This window comes from Botrytis deweyae, assembly GCF_014898535.1.
Source record: "Botrytis deweyae strain B1 chromosome Unknown BDEW_001, whole genome shotgun sequence".
Classification (NCBI taxonomy): domain Eukaryota; kingdom Fungi; phylum Ascomycota; class Leotiomycetes; order Helotiales; family Sclerotiniaceae; genus Botrytis; species Botrytis deweyae.
In genome coordinates, this window is record NW_024066208.1 from 2,068,622 (window position 1) to 2,084,961 (window position 16,340).

Consider the following 16,340-nt stretch of genomic DNA (forward strand, 5'->3'; position numbering starts at 1 on the left):
TGTGTGCTCATATTTGGCAAATGATATTAAAGTGACGAGTAGAAAGGTTTCATGACAGTAATCTTACCAGGGTAGTTTGACTACTCAAAAGAACTTAGCTATTTTCAGATCTTGCAAATGGATATCAGTTCAATTCGATTCATCATTTACTATCCTCATCTTAATCCTAAATCCTCGCTGTAAATCTCCACCCTTCTGCATCGGTGCTAAATCACGACTACAATTCCGTCTTCCCACCCTCCACAAACTCCACCTCCCAATCCTCTCCAATAGCTACCTTTGGCGCTCTAACAGACGCCCAAGCAGCTTTGTTTCCTTCCCCGGCATGGTACGTGATCTCGGCCGTTGTGCTTCCCACCTTTACACTCTTCAATCCACTCCACTCCTTTGGCGCACCAACAACAAGAATCTTCTCTACGCCTACTTTCTTCATACTCTTCAGATATTTATCTGTCAACTTGCCCTTGGTTCCGATATCCTTACTGCTCAATACCCCATTTTCGAAGGAGAAAGAACGATGAATGTAGGCCCCAGATTGATAATCAAAAGTCTCACCATCATCCACATATAATTCTCCAGTTGCCTTTCCTTCTTTATTGAGGACGAGAACAAGAGTATATGGATCCCATCTCATAAGGCCCGAACTTCTGCGGGGACGATCTTTGCGAGGGATGATATGACCACCTTGCATAAGTAGAGGGATCTTCTCGAGAGGAGCTGCAATTGTAGTTTTCCCCGCGCCGGTATAAATGTTATAGTCGAAGTAATCGTAGTAAACTTCGCTGTCAGGGATATAGATCTCGACGCTATCGGCACCTTCTGTGACGACTGGCTTAGCGAGTAAACCAGTACTACCGACGAAAAATTGATCATCGATTGCGAATCCGGATTCGTCTTCTGGATATTCGAAGTAATGTGGTCTGATAATGGGTGTTCCGTCTGTACTTGCTTCATGGAATGCAGTGTACCAGGCAGGGAGAAGAGAGTAACGGAGACGGAGAGCTTGGGTTATAATATCCGTGTATGGATCACCGATGAGATACGGTTCACGTCTTCTGGTATCGATATGTGCATGTCCACGGAAGAAGGGGTAGAAAGCACCAGCTTGATACCAACGAGTAAGAAGATCCTTTTCAGGGTTACCGAAAAATCCACCAACATCTGCACCAGCAAATGGGAAACCTGCAATACCATTGTTAAGAATCATAGGGAACGCAGCTGCAAGATGATCCCAGCTAGCTTGGTTATCACCAGTCCACATAGCTCCCATGCGTTGACTTCCAGCGTAGAAAGAACGAGTGAGAATGAACGGACGGCGAAGTTCACCTTTCTTGCGCTCGACCATTGCTTCATAAGTTGCGTTGACGAAGGTCAAACCGTTGACATTATGAAGATCACGGTGTTCCCAGTTTCCGAAATGTAAGTTATCCTTAGGCATAGTTGTTTCTGGTCCATTGAAAACCGATGGCTCATTCATATCATTCCAAAGGAAGAGATTAGGCGTATCAAAGGCAGCCGTCTTGAAGAGACTCTTCCACCATTTGATTGCTGCAGGATTGAATGCGTCAACCCAGTGGGAAGATCCTGGCCAACACCAACCTTCATAGATACTGCCCTCCTTGTTGTGAACAGCCAGATCCTTACTCTTTAATTCATCAACAACCTTATAATTTGCTTCATTCTTGATGTGAGGGTCGATGATTGCAACAAGTTTACGATCGGATTTATCCAAGTGTGACAACATGTCAACGTGGTTTCCGAAAGTATGAGGATCCCAAGTGAAGTATTTCTTTCCATCGGTATACTCGATGTCAAGCCAGATAACATCATATGGGATTTGGAATTTGTCGAACTTTCTGTCAACATCCTTCACATCCTCATCGGTAACATAGTTCCATCGACATTGGTGGTAACCAATGGCAAATTCTTGAGGAAGCTGTGTGAAACCTGTAAGCTCTCCATATGCTTTTGTAACATCCTTTGGTGTTGGTCCAAGGAAGACAAATACATCGATTAAACCACTCTCCGAGAACCAATGAGTTTTTGTATCAGTTTTTCCACTCAAAGGATTGATGGATGCTTTCTCCTTGATAATATCAATCCAAGTCTCGGCTGCGTTCAGCCAAAAGACACCAACAGTTGACGCTGCTCGATGTGCTTGCATAAAAGGAATGGCTCCGTATAGAGTCATTTCACTGTCCATGATATACTCGAAAACATCAGCGTTGTATAAACGATAAGGATCTTTATGATTGCCCTCTCCGCCTCGAGTTTGCTTCAATGACAAAGGTCCAGCATGTTCTGGGATACCGAAAACATGCTCATATCCGGGAAAAGTAATATCAAGAGAAACACTCTCAGGACCCTTAGGTTTTGAGTCGGTATTTCCACCGAAAGATTCATCCCACCAGGTCGACTCATCTTCGCCGGTTTGAACTTCGGCTGACTCTTCTTCGCCCTCTTTCTTTTCTGGCTTCTCAATCTTCGGTCTCCAATGTTCCATGTTCATCAATCCCCGTTCATTAAACTTAATTTGTATCTCGTCATCCCTCTTGAAATCGATTGCAAATGGAGCATGTGTAACTTCCGCCTTGAACTTGCCATCTGGGCCAAATGTAATGTGCGAAGCTCCAGGGTACTTCTTATACTCTGCATCCTTACTCAAACTCAACCCTCCCACAACTGCCCAGTTTGCGGCCTCATTATAACGTTCCTTTCTAGCTTTACTACCATGTCTTAATTCAATCTCGCCCGTTTGACGTTTTTCTTCATCAATCGTAACTCTCGCAGATCCCGATTCGAGGAACGAAATGACAATCGGTAACCTGACCGACTCTCCTCCACTCAATTTCTTGAGGATGGTTCCTTGTAGCTGACCATCCTTCCATGTTAACGTCTCTGAAGCCAGTCGATAAGGAGCTTGTAAGCTCCAATCATCTCCCACTGCTGTTGCTTGATCCGCATATGCTCGATTTCGTTTGCAGAATCCAGATTGATCGCATGTTTTGAAATTCTCATGCTTCACAGATACTGTTTGGATTGTTAGTGGGTTCTACACATAAAGCTGTTGTTGGCATCCTCACTAGCTGGTGTAATCAAGCTGCCAAATGTTGATAACAAAACTAAATATCCAGTCCATTGTGAGGACAGATTTAATGGTGACTTCATGATTGAAAAGACATGCAATATCTAGCAATTGCACTCAATTCAGATGAAATCAAGATGCTAAATAGCTCGATATATGAACAAATGGCTTGTACAACAGAACCATAAAGAATTGAAGTCTTATGTTGGGGGGGGGTTGAGGTTTCCAAGCTGTCCTGTTCCGCTTCACCAATGACGATCAAAGCTCAGCTCCCCGGTCGTACCTTTAGCATAACATGTGCATAAAGTTTTATTGGCGATACAATTGCCCACGAACCATGGTGGGAACCTTTTTATGCGAATTACATAAAGATACCCTTGCTGATGCCTCACATCTAAGGCTCCACAAGCAAAAAAAGGGTACCCTGCCGCCCCTCCTGCCACACCCCACCAAGGAAACCCCACTAAACAACACACCTCAACCTAAAAGAATTTAAAATATGAGTGAAGCCCCCGAATCGATTTTAAAGCACGTCAATCCTAAAACTCAAGCACTCTTAAGAGCATCAGCAAAACACAGAGAAGAATCTGCCAGATCAAACGACGATACCATGTCTACCGAACAAACGTAAGTTCCTTATTCTATCCATCTATTCCTGTGAGAGTGATGCTTTCTTTACTCTTGAAAGAGAGTTACCCCACGTCAACAAAGTATTAGCGGTGTATACTAACGTCTTTGTGTCGAATAGCTTCATTGCCATCAAGCCAGATGGTGTCCAGGTATGCAAATACTTTTCTACATAGAAAGAAGAGGATGACAGTATACTGATTGAGATTGAATTCAGCGTGGACTCGTTGGCCCAATCATCAGCCGATTTGAGGCTCGTGGGTAGGTTTACATTTTGCAAAGAATATTTGAGCTTTGTTGACATAAGAAACAGTTACAAGCTTGCTGCCATCAAGCTCACCACCCCAGGAAAGGACCACCTCGAGAAGCACTGTCAGTACATGAGGAAATATACGCTACAGGACTACTGATACTAACACCTGTCCCAGACGCTGATCTCTCCGACAAGCCATTCTTCGCTGGTCTCGTCAACTGTACGTATCTGCCATTTATAACACACCTACACAGCACACACGTATCTAACAATACCTAGACATGAACTCTGGCCCAATCTGCGCCATGGTCTGGGAAGGACGTGATGCCGTCAAGACCGGCCGTAGTAAGTAATCCCTTTTCTCTTACTTATCCCACCAGCCACCATCTAACTCTTTCTCTTCAGCCCTCCTCGGTGCCACCAACCCATTGGCATCTGCCCCAGGTACCATCCGTGGTGACTACGCCATCGATGTCGGACGCAACGTCTGCCACGGTTCCGACTCCGTCGAGAACGCCAAGAAGGAGATTGCTCTCTGGTTCAAGGAGGGTGAGGTTCTCTCATGGAAATCCGCTCAACACGACTGGGTCTACGAGAAGTAGATTAGATTTGATGTTCTGTCATTTACTCCAACAAACAATTAGCTCCAAATATCATATCTGACGATTGTTTCTGATGATGGTGGGTAGGCATATACATGAATAAAAATTCAATCAACCTCAAGCTATGTATGTGTATGTGATATTGGGTTTCGTAATCATCCGTGCTATCTTTCTAGTTTCATATCGAAGTCGTATCTCAATTTCCCGACCGGCTTCTATCATCTGAATACACCCGAACACAAAAACACATTTCCCTTCTAACCATACATGAAAAATCCCACGATCTATAATACATCTCATTTCCCCCCTCCCCTTCCTATCCTTCCAATCCTCCCCATGACACCTGCAAACCAAGGCGCACCCCAAACAGAAACCACTATTCTTACGGGCAACAAAACCTTCGTAATCACATAAGCCGTCGCAACTTCTAGTACTATCCTCTTCCCACTTGTATTACTATCTCCTCCCAAATCCTTAATCGTCCCTTCGCCCAGATCCAAATTCTTTCCCCCTCCAATCTCTTCAGCCCCATCCGCCCTAGACCCCGCAGTATAACCAAACCATCCTCTCCTCCCAAACCACCTCTCGAACATCCCTTTCGCCTTGTCAACTCTCTCCTCGGGTATCAAGTCAGAAGGCAACCATCCCGAATAATGAAACCCGCTCGCGAGAAGCAGAATAGGTACTATAGCAGTAATTTCATGCAGAATCAAAAAAGAAATAATATACGTCTTTGGCGCATTGAGTAATGGAGCTGTATACGGGTGTAGAAATTTAGGCAATCGGGATTGCAGCGTTTGCATACGATTCTGCAGACGGGAACGAGAAGACGAGAAGGAAGTCGCGGATATGGGAGTGGGTGGTTTGGGGGTCGAAGTAAGAGGATGCGTGGAGGAGAAGAAGCGTTGGGGAATTCGAATGGACTTGGTTTTGGATGGGGGGTGGCGGGGAAGAGGGGAGGAGGTGAAGAAATTTTTGGAGGTGGATGGGAGAGCGGTTCTGCGGAGACGGGAAATTTGAGGGGTAGACATTACATTGTTTGGATTGGGTTGTGTTGGGGTGAAGGAGAGAGAAGCCGTGCTTGTTTGAGCTTGGAGATTCAATGTTCATCGAGCTGTCCAGGCTCGTCAGGCTAGCTTTAGAGCTTGGATGTAAGGTTATTCTTAGCGTGGTTTTTCTAGGGCCGTGCGTACTGATATCGATGTCACGGTTAATGATAGACGAATCTTGGTTTGTTCGCGTAAGGTTATTCTTCGATTATTATTTTATGTTTTCCGTATAAAGATCTCGAGGGTGAGTACTTTGTTTTGTCTTGAAGTGACTATGTTCAACTTCAAACACACTACCATACCAGCTAAGTGGAAAGTTAGCATTGTCTATTAGCTAGGCTGTCTCGGAAGAACAGAAAATACAGGTCTCAGAGCCAGAGAATGGTATCACTAGGCTGTCAAGACCCAGTATGATTGCTTGCCGCTGAAAGTTCTCGGCCTTCTAGCTTTGATACTGGTAATCTTTAAGACATCTTTCTCTCCGGCATCTCAATATTTTGAATGTTTACTATTCTACTATACCATAGCCCTGTCTTCTTGATCAATGGTAGTTTATGCTTCGTCTTGCGATATCCATACGAGTGATGAATGGTATCTCAATTTCCTGACTTGCAATTCTGAAACTACCAGTATTCTTCACTTAAGAAGATCTGAGCTTCTCGATATGGCTGGATTGGATGTTTGTTTGGTTTCATTTCAGTGTGATGAGACAAGAAAGGCAATGTTACGCTTGTCTCTCAGTTATGGAGATTGATAGATAGCTCGTTTGTAGTTACCAAGGGAATGAGATGAAATTAATCTTCATATGGAGATGAAGAGCGTTGAAACTTTCGATAATTGATCACTATTTCCCTGCATGATATTGCGAAATGCCGAAACAGTTTTAGATGTTGGATATCTATAAATTTCTCGCCATGTGACATAATCAATGGCTTCCGCAGGCGTATGTAGTGTTAAAAATGATACTGTTCTCTATCTGTGAAGTAGACATTTCTTGTTCTTGTGTTTAGCTTGGAATGATAACTTGTTCTTTGAAATTGCATTCATTGCTGGTAAAAAGCTCTCTGCACTCTTGACTTTGATGAGTTATCTGCGTGGTTTATATTTTTTCGAATCGATTTGTACATGCAGGAGCTCGGCTCGGGAATTCTGATACCAGCTATTGATTGCAAAAGCGATGCTTTTACTAGAATGCTGTTGCCCATATATACATCTGCGATTCATCTTCACTTCTAGCTTGGCCTCTGAGTACGCTATTGAAATATTACATACATAGTAATTCCAGCAATCTTAGCTTCATCAACTAGGCAGCTGCAATTGTTAGCTTCCGCATTTTTTAAACTCTTGATACTCGCACCGTTGCACATCTCAGAATCTCTACGCTTTCAATTTCGACGACAGATTTCAGTATCTCGAATGCAGAAAAGCACACTGTCGCACATGAAGAAGTTTGGCATCGTGGGATAAATCAATAAGCTGTGCCTCAATGCCCTTGTAATGATCTTAATTACATCTGATCAATAATCTCACTGAAGGCTATCCGATTCCAAATCAATGCAAAATGTGCCAGATGAACCAAATACCGGTGGAAAAAGACGCTGCCACCAACCAATGTATCAAAAGTTCCATGAAGCTTACTTCCATCGTGATCTATATTGGCATTTATTGGTTAGTGTGGTTTGTATTGAAGTCTTGGAGAAATAGTCAAGATCCTATTCTTCTTCTTTCTGTCCTCAGGCTGGCCAGAGAATTCTGGAACTTACGGATACTACGGAATCAATACTGTCCGCTGGGAGAACAGTAAATGCAAAATTAGCAACAGACACTGCGCTTGAGGTATTTGGCGCTGCGGTGCTTGTGTGCTGATGAACGGGGATCGGTTCATCCCGGCGAAGTCTTGTTTGAACCACTATATGATGTTATTGGTTTAAGATTATTTGTCAAGGGATTTCTGAGGGACTGACTTTTTATGAAGATAATGGGACAATAATAGAAAAGAAGACGCTGGAAATGATATTCTTGTTCTGGAATATTGGTAATAAACTTGCCAAGTGAAGATTAGCGAAATGAGTTGTGAATTAATCGTACTAATATAATGCTAATACGTACCTACTCGGGACACAGAATATCTCTACGATTGGGTCCGTGGCTAGACTCGAGATTGCTAAGTGTAAAAGTATAAGGCTATTCGTGAATGATGTAATGTATTGATGTTATCGAGGATCATGTGTTTACGAGAATGGATGGAAAACTGGAGACTTGGAAATTGGACACTTTATGAGACGAAGAAGGAACTTTTCTCATCTCAGAATTGCTTTGCCCCAATGGTAGGATCGATGTTGAGATGTCCACCCGAAGCGTGCGGAAGTAAGTGTATTTGCCATTTACAGAAGAAGTCGCGAATGGGTCAATTGAAGAAACAAGGAATCTTATATCATGCTTCATCATTATACTGTATCTCGATCTTTACGTTGAAAGTTTCTAACCGTTCCAAAAAATACTTTCAATTTATACTCCAGCGAGAACAAAATCTATCATTCCCATCCAGCCATCTCTACTCCTTAGACTCCAAACTTCATCCCAGAGTCAAACAATTACAAGCCTCGGATGACAACTATCAGGCCTTTGAAAGTTTTGTTGCATATCTGAATTCTTATATATGCTAGCGTTTTGCTAGCGTTCTGCTAGTTCAATACAGAACTGCTAGCTTGTATATGCTAGCTTGTATATACTAGCTCAGTCAACCACATGCACTAGGTACGACACATAACTCCAAGCGATATGCAATACGCACTCAGACGTGCAACAAAACTTCTCAAGAAGCGATTTTTAAGAAAATAGTTAATCACATGATGTATTCACTTCTAGTACGTGGTGAGTAGAGTGAATATCCCGAAGCGATCCTCTGGAATCTAGATAGATATCTCTGGATGCATTATTTATTCTTCTATAGATGATATATACATCAGCCTTGTAGGCATCGTTCGCGCTCCTCAATTCAGCTTTTCAAATAGGGTGATCGAGCGATCGATTATGTAGGTGTGAGCATTTGAATGATTGAAGAGTGTATTATCTACTCCAATACCCAGGTATTTCCTCACTTACCTCTTAATATCTCGAAGTAATATATCCATAATCTTTCCTACCAAGTATGTCCAAACCTTCATTCAAATCTCCCTACCGGTAATTAGTAACTTACTGGATATCTTTAAATAATTACACATACATACATACATACATATATATATACATACATATATACATACATACATATATACATACATACATATATACATACATACATATATACATACATACATACATACATACATACATACATACATACATACATGCATATACATATATACATACATACACACTCATCATTTTCACATCTCAAACCAAGAAATTCCATCCATCAGACAATCTAGAAAAGATCCCACTACCTTACTACTTCACCATCCAACCCCCATCTTACAATTACCAAACATTTCAACACTGAACACATACACACACTCTCTTACTACACCAAATAAGATAAAAATCCAATAAACACATATTGTATTTCACATATCCCATATCCTATCACAACCCCCAACCCCCAACCCACAATGCACTTCTCAACCCCCTTCTCAAACCTCAAAGCTCAACCTTATGTTAATATCCATATCCAAATCCAAATTCATATCCAAATGCATATCCAAATCCAAATCCCACACTAACAGCCCAAACCCCAATCGAGTATCAATCAACCCTTTATAAGATCTTACAATACCACAAACTTCAAAGTATAACATCACAATATCATCACAATCACAATCATAATCATCATCATAATAATCATTACCTCCTTTCTTCTTTATACTTACTTCCTTATATACTTACTTACTTCCTCCATAAATAACCCCCCTCCCCCCCCTCACAACACAATATCAATATCAAACTCAAACTTAACTAAATCACTAAGAAACGATATTGTATATAAATCTCTGCATTACAGCATGCATCCTTTCGTGTCTCGTAATGGGGGGAGAACATTAGTGATTCGAACTAGATATCTAGCTGTATAGTATCAATGCTAACTTGAAAGCATAGGCACTCATACCAACAATCCTCACCCAGGTATCAAAAACAACAGCAGAGAGAACGAACAAACAAAAACCACATCATCAATTAAAGCTTTTGCAAATTCTATCTAAGATCTTATCATTTCCATCATCATCATTGTCATTTCATTTTTCTGCAGATTCATTTTCTTTTCAAGTACAATCATGTAGCACTTCAACATTCCATCTTCTACTCGCAAAGTATATCCTTCCCTACATGCCATTTTGCGCTTTAAAACTATCCCAACTCTCGTTCAATGTCGAAAAGACCATTGCGGCAATCATCCTTACTTCCTGGGATGCATCTTGAGGTAACTACAATAATGATTATTAGCATCCGTTCTCACTTCCGCCCATCTCATACCCATATTCACCTGCGAGGAAAAGGTAACAACAGAGAGAAAACTAACCTTATCAGGATGACACTTCCCAATCGCCTTCATGTAATTAATCTTAACTTTCGAGTTGACAACCAATTCATGCAAGCCGACCTTTTTCCAACCACTCCCTTCCCAAAGTACATTTTCCATACTCCCAATTAGCGCTCTCAGATTATCGCGTTTTCCTTCTCTCCACTTATTAACTCTCTCCTCTACCTTATCCACCAGAGCCAATTTCTCATCGTCTGCCTTTTCAGCGGCTTGATTCGCAGCACGTAAACGCAAAACCGCATCTGAGTCGGGAGTTGGAGCTAAGGATGCTGCAGCCGAGGGTTGCGGTCTAGATTTTTGAACAGGACGAGATGCTGGGCGAGGAGCGAGAGCTTTATCACAACGTTGACGACCTTGAATAGCTGTAGCCCCACCGACACCACCTTCAATACATAGTTTCCAAACATCACTGGCCTCTTTCCATTTCTCAAGTGCTTCTAATGCTTCGGCTTTACTTGTCAATGCTTTGCCCCAGTATTCTTTCATAGATTTACGGTCATCTGCAGCACCGGTACTCAAGTCGATTATTTCATCTTGACCACGAGAAGGCCCAATAATCTCGATAGCACGATCAGAATCAGATATGGCCTCACGTGGATGGCCGGTTTTGACCGAGCTAATAGATCGTTCAGCAAGTAAGAGGATGATTATTGGATGATTTTGAGGTAATGGTGAAAGAGATGAAGTGTAGGATGTGTGGGCTGCTGAGTAATCACCACGGTCAAAATGTGCTTTGCCTTCTAGGCGATGTTGTGTCGAAGATTTCAGAGCGATGGGAGAAATAGCAGGGATTGTACGTGGAGGTGCCTTTGGCCTAGACGGAATTGGTGTGGAAGTTTTTGATGAGGCTGTCGCTTTCGGTGTTGGCCTAGAAGCTGCTGGTGTAGAAGATGGCCTTGGCTGTGATGACCCAAATAGAAGATCTGGTTCAGGTTCTCGTGTGGGTTGAGGAGTGGGTTTTTTCCGTCGAGCAGAGCTTACGTATGCCTGAGCACTTTCTTCTTCTATTGCTTGCCTGTTCACTCGTACTCTAGGAGCCGCTGGAGGTGGAGTAGGTCGACTCTGGGGTCGTGTTTGCTGCCAGCGTGGGTTAGACGTAGGCCGTTCGGGAGGGAATCTTGCAGCAGCTGGAGAACTGTCACGTGAAGTACCCGAATCGGACGTGGCTGCTTTCGATTTCCTTGGCTGAGGCCTAGATCCACTTTCTAATGCAAGAGCTTCATCTGTGACGTCAGGAGTGCTTTTAGCAGCTTCAGCTTCAGCTCTCACCCGCCTTGCACGTTGCTCAGACATAGCCTCTCTTTCTGCTGCTTCTCGCATCCATTTCGGTTGACTGGGATCGGCGTCTGCTTGAAACTCGGCAACCGCTTTCTCAATTTTCTTTTGAGATGTCTTCCAAAAAGAATTCGCGGTCTTAAAAATATTGCTTCCAACAGCAGCGGCAGTTTTGGAAAAGTCGTTTTCATTGTTCGGTGAACGATTGTCTTCCCTTCGAGGTTGCTGTGATTGAGACCTTCCTTCTTCTCGCATCCATGCGGGATTGGCTTTCCGTCCATCACTTGATACATTCCTCCTTTCCCCATGTGATGTGGAACCATTCCGGTGACTAGGCTCTTTAGGTTGCGTCTTTGCTTTGGCTTGCGCATGCGCATCGTTCAGTATCCATCCAACAGCTGCTTGAATATCAAGACCAGTGCCACTTTCAGTTAAAGCACGCCTCGACTGTTCTGCCGTGAATCCCATATCTACAAGCTCAGCAACAGCTTTATCCCAAGGGTCATTAGGTTCTTCATCGTCAGAGCTTGATTCTTCGCGTAATTCCGGCACCGCAGGTGTAAACCTCCTCACTTCTTCCACTGGCTTTCCCAAATCTCCCAAGAAATCATCATCGTCCGCAGTATTTGAAATCGGTACTGGCACAGAGGTTGGTTGTTTCAATTGGCCCAATCCAAATGGATCATCGTCGTCCCCCAAATCCCCCGAACTGCTTGTAGGCTGATTCCAGGCTTGAGGATTACTTAAATCGGGTATTTTAGTTGTGCCAAATCCTGGAGTATGCGTACGACTTGAGGAGGTAGAAGGTGGTGGATAGTGACTTGAATTATCTACTTTAGTATCTTTGTTGAAGGCCGCAAAAAGATCATCGTCCCCGGAAGCATCAGTGCTGGTTCCAATTGGCGGAGGGGACATAGTCGGCGCAAATGGTGATGTGGAAGGATGGCTCGTCATGGCTGGGATTGGTGAAGGCACTGGCGACAACCCGGCCAAATTATTTCCTGAATTGCCCAATCCATCCCAGAATTGTGTATTTCCAAACTGCGCATCATATTGCCTGCGTTGTTCCTCCTCCTTCTTCCTCTTTTCTTCTTGTAACTTTGCTTGCTGTTGTTGTAATGTCAACGTGTTCGTTTTCGAGGATCCAAACGATACGAGGTTCGAGAAACTGTCTGGAGCTTTCGTTTTGGGCTGCGCAAATGATTTTGAAGCTCCTGAAGCTTGAGCAGACAGAGGGGTGTTCCGTCCAGAGTTCGCAGGCGATGGAGTTGGACGTAACGTGGGATAATAATTGCCTGTGCCAGGTGACACTTTGTTTTGTTTCGTGTTCGAGGCAGAAGACCAATCTAGACCATTGAGATCATCCATTTTTTAGACGTAAAAGGAAAAGACAGGATGCATGAAATGCGCAAAGGGCTAAAGGATATGCGTCGGAAATCAATTAGAGGGGCAGTCGCTATTCAGGTATTTGCGGGAGGATATAGTTGAAATCATTGAACATCCATGATGACGTTCCTCCCCAAGTGATATTGCGTTTGGTGATGGTTTCGCTTACCGTAGACGTCATGTCACGCTTTTGTCCTTTCGGCGACAATGGCGAATGACCGACTGACCTTAAAGTTCAGGCTGCAACGATTGGGCTTCAATGCTCTGTGCGAGAGTGCGAGCACAAACCAATATTTCCCAGCACCATGGCCCAAATGGTTGATCTCCCGAAAGAGAAATGAAGCTTATAAAGCTTTACGATTTTGGCCTGGATAGCTTCGGAGGCTTCTGTTAGTCGTTCTTTTAGGATGAGTTTGAGTTTACCTACTTTCCGCTCTTTCGGTCCACCAAATTAAATTAAATCAAATCAAATCAATATCAAATCAGTACCGATGCTGATTCAAGATGCCCTCATCCCATTAGACCCTCCGCCCCCGAGCAAGATCAGCCGAAGAATTTCCCCCTTCATTTCAGTCTGGCTAAGTCTAGCTACCTAGGTATGTTTGGCTATGTCTGGCCAGTGGCTGCATAGATATGGATGGATATCTGGCTATGTCTGGCCATGTGGAAAAGGCTCAAGCTTCGTTTGATGATTAAACTTCTTTTGCTCCATGTGCTCCATATGCTCCATTTGCTCCATTTGCTCCGTGCAGTCACTACTAGGTACTCAATACTCACGACTCACTACAAAAGTAATCATTGCACGATGTGAGCAAATCTTGCCAAACAGAGGTATTAATTCCATGAAACACTTTTCTCAAACAAAAATCGGGAAAATCAGAGCAAGAGGATTCTAGACCATATTCACATTCATATTACATTATTGTTATATGATATGATACATATGTCCCTTCTTTCCCTTCTTTCCCTTCCGTCTTCAAGTCTTCCAGGGTCTGCTAGGTCTTCTTTCGGTATTCCTCAATCCGTCAATAGAGCACCAACATAGCCGATGGGAAATATATTAATTTATATTGAAGATCCAAATTATGCTTTCTGGCAACAAGAGAAGAACAACTTGTCTAGAGTGAGTGCACAATTACATGTGAGTATGGATAATGTATCACATTACGTATGTGTTTGGGTCAGTATTGTCACTGAATTGTCACTGAACGGATGTAAAATCCCAATTGAGTTGAATCGATGCTAACCGGTCGTCCGTACCGTACCGATGGTAGAACTAGGTACACTTCGTAGCGATACCTATCTATAGAGAGGTAACCACATGGAGAAGTAACGTCAACGGTAATGAGAGATGAGATGAAATTCAAGGGAGACTTGGAGGTAGATCTCGTCACCTGTTTCGGCAGACCTTTCGCTTCCCCCTTCTCTCTTGGTAGAAAGAACAATGAATTGAAGCGGCTCGTGAGTCAACCAGCAGCTATGCAGGAAGGTGCATGAATAGATTATCGATTTCCATACTCGGTTTCAGGACATGTTGCAATTTACACCAAATTTAAATTCTGTTCATGATGTGCACCGTGATTAAACCTTTTTTTTTCCCAAACCCCATCTTTGAGTTCATAGGTAATGAATGGTTGATCGATACTCGAATGGTAAGATCGTTAGCATAAGGTGCCGAGGGATTTCGATATCAGCACAAGCCCATCTGTGCCTCTTTCTTCATGCTATCCATCCCTCGTAACGGGTGCTACCTTTCGTAAGGTTAATGTCGTCTTAAATCCTACCTTCCTCTTTAACCTCCTTGTCATCATCTTATCTCTCCTAATCGAATCTCTCATCTCTCATCTCTCATCTCTCGCCACCTTTCAAGATCCAAGAATCCTCCTGCTCCCTCATCTTCGTCTTCCTCACTAGATTACGAAATTTGGGTGAATCATCACTCCCTAATCGTAGGTACCGTCAAGAATCGTTTACTGTTTAGCTACTTTCATAATCATAGCATCCCGCCCATCACGAGCCGGCCCACTGGAACCCTTGAAATATGGATCTTAAGTTCCCATTCGTTACTCGTACCTGCATATTCGGGATGGGGATGGAATGGTTGCGCTCGGTGCTAAAGGCCCAAATCCCGGTTCAATATGACTCTCTGGGACAAGATGCCGATACCAATCATGTCAAGCCTCATTATTTATGTATGAGAGGCTTTCCACGACAGTGTAGTGTAGGTAATCACATACAAGGTAGTCATGCAGTGTCCACGGACTCGGAAAACTAGAAGCAATTTAGTAAAGACTGAGAAGGGCAATAGATATGGGGGACACTTACGTCGGTACCGTATTTTTGGGGCTGAATCCGTGTTTCCAATTCTTTGAAGGGTTGAAGCTGGAGCCCTCGAAGCTTCTGTAACTTATTATGAAGCATCCACAACTCCACCCAGCAATCGAACAGGCGAGAGAGGGAAGGCTTACCCGTACCGAAGAGTCAGCAAACTGTAATAGATGAAAACCCAACCTGTGTAACAACTTGCAAGCAAGCATGGCATGGTCATCGTCGCCCACCATAATTTGGCCTTCACGATCGTACCTAGACGCCTATTACCAAGCTTGAACAAATTCCCGAGCATCCATGAATCGTGTCAGGCATGGCATCTATGGCACACGGAAGTTCCGTAGATGGCGTGAGGCGTTTTCGGATAATCGCGATTCCCATCCAGTCCTCCAATCCCACGAGCTGGTACAATGTAGGCTTAGACTCAAGTGCCCACTACTCCCCATCAGCCAATTAATCCTAGACATGGAACGTGAATCCATAACTTCTACCAGCGTAGTAATTATTATTCCTCAGGAAGCAGCACATAGTTCCAAGCACAAATCAATTTCTCCATTCCCACAGAGTACGCCATCGCCGTTGCTTCTTTTTGTTGAACCCTGGAAAATCGCAATGATGTAGACTGGGGAACGAGTAAGTCAACGTCGCTTCGTCCATTTTGGTGGGATGCGAGACTTTCTCCCGGACTTGTCCTTGGCCGATTTACGATCTCTGAAGTTTCGTTGGACCATGACGTTCAGCATTAGTCGGCACTCGCTGAAAACTAACCACATAGGATGAAGTTTTAGTAATAGTCGCATGCTACGCAGGCTCACGAGTGACGATGGCGTTGAGGCTCGAACCGTTACTTGGGTGGTTCATACTGGCCATCAATCATCTCGGTTTGCACGACTTCCCCCGTATGCAGGAATGAACACTCGTAGTTTGGCCCGTTTTGCGCAAGGAATACAATAGGCAAATGAGGACAAATCAACGCCTCATATTGCCTCATGCATGGAGAAAAGAATTTAGCCGGTAATCAATATGTCACCGGCCTTCTCGGTTTATGGATCTTTCTTAAAATTTAAGTACGCAACGCATCTTGGTGTACGTTCTGCATGGAGTAATACCCAGGGAGTCTCGGTGGCTTGTTGGAAGTGTATTCTTGTTCTCTTACAGATCCTGAAAGCATACCGGCCCCTGACTGAGTTTAACCCCT

At 43.5% G+C, this 16,340-nt stretch overlaps 4 protein-coding genes across 4 annotated transcripts; 1 reads left to right on the top strand and 3 right to left on the bottom strand.

The window, feature by feature from the left end:
- Nucleotides 1-217: 217 nt before the first annotated feature.
- On the bottom strand, nucleotides 218-3,168 carry EAE98_000619 (uncharacterized protein; the record flags this gene model as incomplete). The annotated part of the gene is made up of 2 exons (XM_038948237.1): nucleotides 218-3,030; nucleotides 3,084-3,168. 2 exons carry the CDS (start codon nucleotides 3,166-3,168, stop codon nucleotides 218-220), a joined length of 2,898 nt encoding a protein of 965 aa, XP_038815914.1.
- Nucleotides 3,169-3,584: 416 nt separating this feature from the next.
- Nucleotides 3,585-4,567, top strand: EAE98_000620 (uncharacterized protein; the record flags this gene model as incomplete). The annotated part of the gene is made up of 7 exons (XM_038948238.1): nucleotides 3,585-3,712; nucleotides 3,834-3,864; nucleotides 3,930-3,973; nucleotides 4,026-4,084; nucleotides 4,141-4,185; nucleotides 4,245-4,310; nucleotides 4,371-4,567. The coding sequence occupies 7 exons, from the start codon at nucleotides 3,585-3,587 to the stop codon at nucleotides 4,565-4,567; spliced, it is 570 nt and encodes a 189-aa protein (XP_038815915.1).
- Nucleotides 4,568-4,863: 296 nt separating this feature from the next.
- EAE98_000621 (uncharacterized protein) lies at nucleotides 4,864-5,598 on the bottom strand (the record flags this gene model as incomplete). Its single annotated transcript, XM_038948239.1, has 1 exon — nucleotides 4,864-5,598. The coding sequence occupies one exon, from the start codon at nucleotides 5,596-5,598 to the stop codon at nucleotides 4,864-4,866; it is 735 nt and encodes a 244-aa protein (XP_038815916.1).
- Nucleotides 5,599-9,771: 4,173 nt separating this feature from the next.
- EAE98_000622 (uncharacterized protein) lies at nucleotides 9,772-12,981 on the bottom strand. The gene is made up of 2 exons (XM_038948240.1): nucleotides 10,133-12,981; nucleotides 9,772-10,037 (listed from the first exon to the last, which is right to left on the bottom strand). The coding sequence occupies exons 1-2, from the start codon at nucleotides 12,794-12,796 to the stop codon at nucleotides 9,936-9,938; spliced, it is 2,766 nt and encodes a 921-aa protein (XP_038815917.1). The 5' UTR covers nucleotides 12,797-12,981; the 3' UTR covers nucleotides 9,772-9,935.
- Between the last annotated feature and the right edge of the window lie 3,359 nt (nucleotides 12,982-16,340).

Bases quoted from the DNA above. Each gene is read 5' to 3' on its own strand.
- EAE98_000622 (XM_038948240.1), bottom strand. From the start codon at position 12,796: ATGGATGATCTCAATGGTCTAGATTGGTCTTCTGCCTCGAACACGAAA. The intron at 10,038-10,132 runs GTTAGTTTTCTC...TCATTATTGTAG, and splicing joins GGAAGTGTCATCCTGATAAG to TTACCTCAAGATGCATCCCA.